The 8,408-nt window shown below is 55.1% G+C and overlaps 1 protein-coding gene across 1 annotated transcript; it reads left to right on the top strand.

Moving 5' to 3' along the window:
- Positions 1 to 209: 209 nt before the first annotated feature.
- Positions 210 to 7,433, top strand: PI16 (peptidase inhibitor 16). Its single transcript, XM_086476513.1, has 5 exons — positions 210 to 362; positions 2,850 to 3,068; positions 3,699 to 3,808; positions 4,620 to 4,708; positions 7,291 to 7,433. The coding sequence occupies exons 1-5, from the start codon at positions 210 to 212 to the stop codon at positions 7,431 to 7,433; spliced, it is 714 nt and encodes a 237-aa protein (XP_086332639.1).
- The last annotated feature ends 975 nt before the right edge of the window (positions 7,434 to 8,408 follow it).

Here is an 8,408-nt window from a genome sequence, read left to right as displayed (position 1 = left end):
GCGTTCATTGGCACCAGCCGCGCTGCTGCTTCTCCATCAAGGCCGATATGTGAGCTGGGTGTGTACCGCGTGGCTCCGAAACGCTCCTCTAATAAAGAAATACATTTCCTCCCCAATCTTCAAGCTGTTGGGTGTTCCTTGCTTTTGGGAGGTGCTTTAAATCTGCCTGCCAGAGCCGTGAGCTGCTAAGAGCAGAAGCTGGCTGCACGATGCTGAGCTCAGGTCTTCCTCCTGTTTTCCTCTTGCTCACGGCGCTGGAGCTGAGCTGGTCCCTGAGTGATGAAGAAAAGAAGATCATCTTGGATGGGCATAATAAATACCGCTCCCAGGTCTCTCCTCCTGCTATGGATATGCTGAAGATGGTAAGTGGCTTTTATTGCAGCAGAGTGTCAGAGGGTGTTTGTGTAGTGCAAGCCTTGATCTTCATGCTAGGAGGGATCGAGGTTTTCTTTAGGGGAGGCAGAGCAATTCTTGTGTAGGGTTACAACTAGGTACCAATGGAGGCCTTCCCTAAATTGCCTCCAAAGAGATGAGTTTCCTTTCACCTATGGAGTTGTCTCTGATCATTTCTGGAAGTTCCCAAGTTTGATCTGAGCCTCCTGATGCTCTGCTTGAGAGCGGTGCAGCTCTCACTCATGTGAGCGCCCACTGGAGCGCCTTGCGATGGGGAGCAAAGGCAGGTGAGATGTCGGCATGAGCAGATGCCCCAGTGCTGTGTGGGGCATTGCCTGGTGCATCTTATTTGCCTTTGCAGGCGAATAGGCTTTTCTCTATCGAGGGAACATCAACTTCAGATGTGACAACTAGGTCATTCAGTTCTTTGAGCTTTCCATCACTCTCCTAAGCCCCACCACGACTTGTGCGTGGCTGTTTTGGAAGTGAGGGATCCCCCGTTTTGCTTGGGGAAGCCGGCTCAGGTGCCCACCATCACGTGTGGCTGCAGCGGGGGCAAAGCCGAGCTCTCGAGCTGGTGCTGCTTTTTGTCTTATTCAGACCCTTGATTGGATTTAAACGTGGCTATCGTGTTTGATCTTACACCACGTGTGATTTGTCTCGCTGTTTGCGAAACGCGTGGAGGAGGAGGAGGACAACTGTCTGTCGTGGCTAGTTGGAGTGCTTTGCTCTTTCGGTCACAGCGTGCTTGGAGGAGACCTCTCTGTCTGGCCCAAAAGCTGCCCAGGCTGAATTAAACCTTTGTGGGCTGGTAAATGGGAACTTCCCGAGCAAATTAAGCCAAAAGCCATATTCAGGCATAGGAGGTCTGACTAGTGACTTCAGGCTCAAAGGGGACAGAGCCAGAATCCTAAGCACCGTGATCCCACAGACGCCCACCAGAGTAAGGCACAGAAAACTCAGAATATAAGGGCTTTGGAGCCAAAGTCTTAGAAAAAGCCTGAAGGAAACAATCTCTCGGGGTCCTGAAGTCAGTGGCAATTCTGAGCCAGTGGCTGCTGCTCCCAGCTGAAGCTTTGATCGCAGATCGTGTGCTTTGAGATCCTCCCCTTCGCAGGGTTGCTTTGTTTCTGCTTAAACATACAAGACCCACTCGCAGTCCAGAGCCAAAGGCTTTTTTTCTTTTTCTGTTTTGAAGCACAACAAATGTTTAGCTTCCAGCAGCCCTGACCCTTTTTTGGTGGAGGTTTTCCATGAGAGTGCTGTCCTTGCCTCTCTCCCAGGACATTCGCTTGGGCTGTCTTCATCTCCGAGTTCACCTGCTGCCGTGGCACCGTGCCCGGCTGAGGTCACCCCCACGCTTGTTTGGGACGTGGAGCTGGTTGCTGTGGAAATAGTTAGGCGTTGGGGGGAGGGGGGGGGGGATCCATAGCCTAAAGCCACTTTTCTTGTTTAATGAGGCAAATCCTGCAGGTGCGAGTCCCTGTTTGTGGAGCCCAGCTCAGTGCCAGAAGCGGAGGAGCGGGCGCTCCCCAAACTGGGTTTCCAGCCGTCGCTCTCAGCCTGGCTCAGGGCCGCAGTGGGAGGTCAACCAACGCTCTGTGCCCCCATCCAGATATTCCAGTGTCCTTCCCCCCCAGTCCCTTAGCTCTGGTGCTCAGGGACCCGTCCACATCCCCTCGACACCCCGATGGTGACGTGCCATGCTCGGTCCCCCTGGCTCCGGCTGGGAAGGTCCCTCCTTAGGACCCGCCGTTTGCTGGGCTGCCTTCCAGCCCGCTGCAGAAGCAAAGCCATCAAATGGCGCAAGGACGGTCCAAACAGCTGCGGCACAGGGTTCCTCACAGGCGAGAAAGCCTCTCCTGCTCCTCCTCCTGCATATCAATGTGGCCAGTGAGGGACTGGGAGCCAGTGGGCTCAGCTGGCGGTGGGGCTGCTGCCACTCCGGAGGGGGCTCTTGGCAGGCAGCCGACCGGCCGCGTCTCGGATCCAGGCGAACAGATGATGTTTCCCAGGAGCGTGTGCTCCCAGGCTCTGTGCAGCTGCCAGGGGAGATGTGTCCCGCTCTCCTCCCACCCCCACTCCGGTCAAAGAGGGATGTCCCCAAGCCCCTTCCTACGTGACCTGGGGTGAGTTTCCTCCCTTCCTCCATCCGACTTTGTGGTTTCTCCACGCTCAGTTGAGGTTGCTCCATGATGAGGTTAGAGGTGCTCCAGGCAAGGCTGTGAGAGTTGTGCTGATGCACTGACCTCCCCCTGTTTGACCTGTAAGCCAAGGTTTGGTTTCTGCTGGGACTCACTGTGGAGCTCCCCTCTCCCAGGACTCTGCTGGGTAGGGATTCGAATTTTACTCATGAATGGACAAATTGTGACCAGAGAGCCCAGGAGTCCTTGGTACGTGTCCTTGTGTGTGTCAGAGAGCCTGGTGTCTATATGCTGATGCCAAGCTCCTTTCAGAGCTGGGACACGGAGCTGGAGGCCTTTGCTCAAGCCTACGCAGAGAAGTGCATCTGGGACCACAACAAGGAGAGGGGCCGGCGGGGGGAAAACCTCTTCGCTATGGCCCCAACCCTGGACCTAGAATTTGCCGTGGAAGACTGGAACGGGGAGGAGAAATACTACAACTTGACAACTTCCACGTGTGTCCCCGGGCAGATGTGTGGCCACTACACCCAGGTACCAGGCTGCTGGGCTGGAGGGCTGGGGCTGTTGGGAAAGGAGCTGTACCAGAGCCCCAGCTCCTCCCAAAGTCTTTGCAAAGGGATGGGGGAACCAGGCAGGAATCGCAATGATACAGGGGGACCTGGGCGTGGGGCCAGCCATGACCAGCCTTTTGGAGAAGACCTTTGTTAAACAATCTCTGCAGCCGTGTGCGGCTGTTCGGCAGAGCTGGGTGCCAGCTTGTCTTAGGCAGAGATACGAGATCTGAGTGGTTCTTCACAGCTTGGGTGGGAGCAAGGAGGAGCAGAGATGGTGGTGGTAAATACGAGGACGGAGGTATGGAGAGTTCCAGGACCAAAGCAGAGATGGTGATGCTCTACCTGGACAGAGTATATGGGAGGAAAGCTGTGGCACTTGGATGTGTGGGCTGCAGCCTTGGGTTGGGAAGGTGGCCCAGACAGGGGCAAGGGGCAGGATCCTGAACGCTAAAGCAACGTGGGGGTATGGAATCTGGGGCACACACTAAGGGGTGAGGGAGGACATTGGCGGTGTGACAGAGCAGCCTTCAAGGCCAGGGGATAAGTTGCCAACAGGGCAGCTGCCTTTCCCCGGTCACCTCACCTTCACCCCTGGTCTTTGCCTTAGGTGGTCTGGGCAAGCACGCATCAGATCGGCTGCGGGGCAAAGTTTTGTGAGAAGATCCACGGAATTGAAACAGAGGACATGTACCTGCTTGTTTGCAACTATTACCCACCGTAAGTCCCGTGCCTCGCGTGGCTTGGTGCATCTTGACAGGGTTTCTGCGCTGGAAACGTCCTTCCTTCGGTACCTGTAGCAGAGGAGGGTTTGGCCTTGATCAGAAATAACAGCAAAGCGATTCCAAGAAAGGCCTTTGTAATCGTGGGTTGGTCACAAAGGAAGGAAGGGTTGTCTGGTGAGCCGGGCCTGTGATTGCGACTGCTGAGGTCTGGTTCAGCTCCTGGCACAGACCCGGGGAGGGACGTGTCCCCCCTGAGAGCTGCCCAAGGCTGATGTCGCAGTAGCTGAGGGTACAAACAGCAGGTCCCTGTTCTGGGCCTCGTTCTTCCCTGCGGGCGGCAGCGGTTGCCTGGGGTGGAGAAGCACGTTTGCACCAGCCAGAAGTGTTGGGTGTGGGAGGAGAGGTGGGTGCCCACTTGTAAAGCCCTGGGACTAGTAGCCTTGGGGACCACTTCGTTGGAGCTGGTGAGACCAACAAGGGTGGCCGGTTGCTGCAGATCTTCTTGAGGGTCTTGAGCAGAAGGGAGACAAAATCACGTGTCCGAACGCCCATCAGCTGCTCTGTTCTCAGGGGTGGTGAAGGGTCTGGTCCATGGAGCTGCCTCCCTTGGTTTTAGCAGCCTTGGGGTCAGGCCGTTGAGTGAACGGCACTGCTAGTCTGTGGCAAGAGACCAAGACCTGTTTTTTTTACATTAATCCTGAGTTTTTTCTTGGCTGGGATATCCCAGCTGAATCAGACCCCCTCTTTGGGATGGCTGCTTCCCTCTCTCTTCATGCCTTCTCTTTTTTGGTGTCTTCTGCTTCCAGGGGTAACATGAAAGGCCGAAAGCCGTACAAGGAAGGACCCTCATGCTCACAGTGTCCCGAGGGCAGAGTCTGTGTCAACTCCTTGTGTGGTAAGTGAAGCGAAGTGACGCACGTCCCTTGACAGGCTATTGGGACTCAGATGCCTGGGTTGGGGTCCAGGCTCTGAACCCTCCTGGAGCTATCAGGAAGCCCTGGACCAGGCGTGGTGGTAGCCCCCAGGACAGGTCAGCTGCCTCAAGATGCGGAGGATCAGACAATGACCTCGTACCCCCTTGGCCAGCAACTGTTGCCCCACGGGGATGCCCCGATCCCAAGGGGTAGGAAGTTGTGTGAGGGAGATGAGAAGTCTCCAGGTTGGGAACCCCAGACTGGGGGATGGCCCAGAGTGACGTGAGAGGGGTCGGCTCCTGCTTCACCCTCTGGCTGATTTCTGGTGGTCCTGCTCGGCGCAGGAGATCCGTTGAGGTCAGCTGAGCCCAGCCCTAACCCACGGCACTTTTCGTCTCTTACCAGAACCCACTGTAGAGGAGACCACTCCAGCCCCTGTGACAACAAAGGCAAGCCCATCCACCCCAACCACAGCCATGCCAAAACCCACAACCACAGCTGAACCAGAACCCACACCACCAGTGCCCACCACAACCACAGCCAAACCAGCACCCATAACACCAGTGCCCACCACAACCACAGCCAAACCAGCACCCATAACACCAGTGCCCACCACAACTACAGCCAAACCAGCACCCACAACACCAGTGCCCACCACAACCAAACCAGAACCCTCACTAGTGCCCACCACAACCACGCTCCCACCCACAGCCAAACCACCCACAGCCATACTCCCAACCACAGCCAAGCCAACAACCACAGCCATGCTCCCAACCACAGCCAAGCCAAAACCTGTCCCACTAGGACCCCTCACAACGACAGCCAAGCCAAAACCTGCCACCACACTCCCAACAACTCCAGCCAAGCCAAAACCCACAACACCAGCAGCCACCACAGCCATGGCCAAGCCAAAACCCACCATGCCAGCACACACCACCACTACTGCCAAGCCAAAGCCCACCATGCTAACAACCACCACGCCAAAACCCACCACCACAACCACTACCCCTAAGCCAACACCCACCACACCAAAACCCACCACACCAGCAAAGCCAACACCCACCACAACCACCACGCCAAAACCCACCACCACAACCACTACCCCTAAGCCAACACCCACCACACCAAAACCCACCACACCAGCGAAGCCAACACCCACCACAACCACCACGCCAAAACCCACCACAACCACTACCCCTAAGCCAACACCCACCACACCAAAACCCACCACAACCACTACCCCTAAGCCAAAACCCACCACACCAAAACCCACCACAACCACTACCCCTAAGCCAGAACCCACCACACCAAAACCCACCACAAACACCACACCAAAACCCACCACACCGGCCAAGCCAACACCCACCACAACCACCACACCAAAACCCACCACAAACACCACAACAAAACCCACCACACCAGCCAAGCCAACACCCACCACAACCACCACACCAAAACCCACCACACCCACCACACCAGCCAAGCCAACACCCACCACAACCACCACACCAAAACCCACCACGCCCACCACTATGGCCAAGCCAGTACCCACCACACCAAAACCCACCACAACTGTGGCAAAGCCAAAACCTGAAACAGCCAAGCCAACACCCACCACACCGACATCTACCACCACTACAGCCAAGCCAACACCTGCTGCGACAACATCAGCAAAGCCAAAACTCACCACTACAGCACCAGTACTTACCACAACAGCAAAGACACAACCAAAAACTGCCACAACCACAGAGCCAGAACCCGCTGAAACAGAAAGACCCAGTCCTACTGAGGCAACTGGGCTAACTCCTTCCTTTGAGCCCACATTAGACCTGGATTATAAAGTATCTCCAGAAGCAGAGGCAGACACTGGAGAGCCTGTTAGCCCCTTAACTACAGAAGATCCAGCCTTATTAGAAAGCATGGGCACACCCTTCAGCCCCAAGTCAGTCCCAGAAACAAATAAAAGTGTGAAAGAGGACAGGAAAGAGAAACTGGCCTTTTCCAGTCCACCTCCATCCCTCAGCCCAGTTGTTCCAGAGATCAAGTTAGGTTTCAATAAAGCTAAGCTCATAACCCCCTCAAAGTCAGTGGGTTTCAGCCCTGAAGAGCCTACCTTCTTGCGCTTAACATCATCTTCCAGAGAAAAAAAGGGGCAGAGCCCTGCTTTCCAGACCTCCCTCTCAGGTAAGGTAATTGTGGAGTCTGTCCTGGCATGGACACGTAGGTGTTCAGTGATCCCCAAGCAGCATGGAGAGCGCTTGGGAGGAACCAGTAGCAGACTGGTCCTCTGGATCCTCCTCTTGTATGTGGCACCAACCCTTTTCCTCCCTCTCCTCTAACACTGAAAGGGGCTGGTTGGCTGTCTCGTTCGTGAAGCATGGTGGTGTTCACAGCCTGCTCCCCACTAACCCACCAGCTGCGTCGTGCCTTCGCTGGATGGCTGCACTGCTGCCTCGCACCTCGCGGCGCCTTGGTGCACGTCACTGATGGATCTGCGTGAGCGGGAGTTTCTCTTCCATCCAGATCTTCCCCTCTAACTCCACGTTTTCTTCTCTTCTGCCAGCGGGTGCCCTGGGCACTGAAGAACTGGAGACAAACTCAGACCAGCCCATCATGGACCAGCCCGCAGCTGGAGCCCCCAGTACCTGCTTGGGGCTTTCACTCTTCCTCCTACCCAGCATCATCCTGGTGGGCCTTCTGCTTTGAATGGTCCTTCTCAGCCGTCCCTGCACCGGTCACCAAGGCTTTCTTCAGCGTTGGTTGGTCCACAACCCTAGTAGGCTTGGGAGACACCACGGACGATTCAGGTTGACAGTCTCTCTTCTTATGCTGCCTTACCTGCTCCAGCCCCGATGAGCCAAGGGTGGCTGGCAGTCCCATGGGAACTTGGTCCCCTTCCTGAGGAGACCCAAGGGCAGAAGGGTGTCTGCCATAATGCTGGTGAAAACCTTGGATGCTTCTCCTTTCTTCCCAGCCAGCCTGGGCTTCTGGTCCGTTTCCAAACTGGAAATGATGAGCTATCCCACCCACCCGTGTGGCTGGCAGGCCCTGTCACACCGTCTTCCCAGGGAAAGCAGAATGACTTGGAAACCCGAGTGGTAACGAGACGTGGTCGTTGGTTCTGGTGTTTGTCTGTAGCTGAGACATGGTGGTTGGGTTTGGTGTTCATCAGAATAAGTTTCCAACCAAAATGCTCTTTTCCTCTCCTGATGTATCTGTCTGTCTCAAATTTTTGAGAACTCTCATCTCATCCCTTCTTGTCCAAAAAGAGTGGCTTCTTTTTTTTTTTTTTTTTTTTTTCCATAGGAGATTTCTGTTTCCTTCCTGGTTCTGGTTCAGCTATGGCCAGGCCTACCCAGATGTACTCTTTTCTCTTCCTCACACCTCTGCAACCCTTGCCGCCTCCTCTCTCCTGCTCCGTGCCGCATGTACCCACTCCACAGTTAGTCTGTTGCCATGAGTTTATTTTACGCGTGTGCCTGCACCCGTGTGCACGCACAGAAGAAAAATCTTCAGCACTAAAAAGGAGTTACTGGCTCCTTCATACAGCTTTCTTCTGCATGGCTTCCTTCTTTGCATAACTTAAGCATATTTGAATTTAGATACGGATCCCGGTTGACATATATTTTGTGTGTGGTGGAACCTGGTCCAGGAGAAACAAGTCATCACGTGTGCTGGTAC

Source organism: Leptosomus discolor, chromosome 21 (genome assembly GCF_034619465.1).
Source record: "Leptosomus discolor isolate bLepDis1 chromosome 21, bLepDis1.hap2, whole genome shotgun sequence".
Lineage (NCBI taxonomy): Eukaryota > Metazoa > Chordata > Aves > Leptosomiformes > Leptosomidae > Leptosomus > Leptosomus discolor.
The sequence above is the reverse complement of the archived record's forward strand: the minus strand, read 5'-3'. Positions and strand labels throughout refer to the sequence as shown.

Excerpts from the sequence above, each read along its gene's own strand:
- PI16 (XM_086476513.1), top strand. The coding sequence starts at position 210 with ATGCTGAGCTCAGGTCTTCCTCCTGTTTTCCTCTTGCTCACGGCGCTG. Across the intron at positions 3,069-3,698 it reads TGTGTGGCCACTACACCCAG|GTGGTCTGGGCAAGCACGCA; the intron begins GTACCAGGCTGC and ends TCTTTGCCTTAG. Across the intron at positions 3,809-4,619 it reads GTTTGCAACTATTACCCACC|GGGTAACATGAAAGGCCGAA; the intron begins GTAAGTCCCGTG and ends TTCTGCTTCCAG.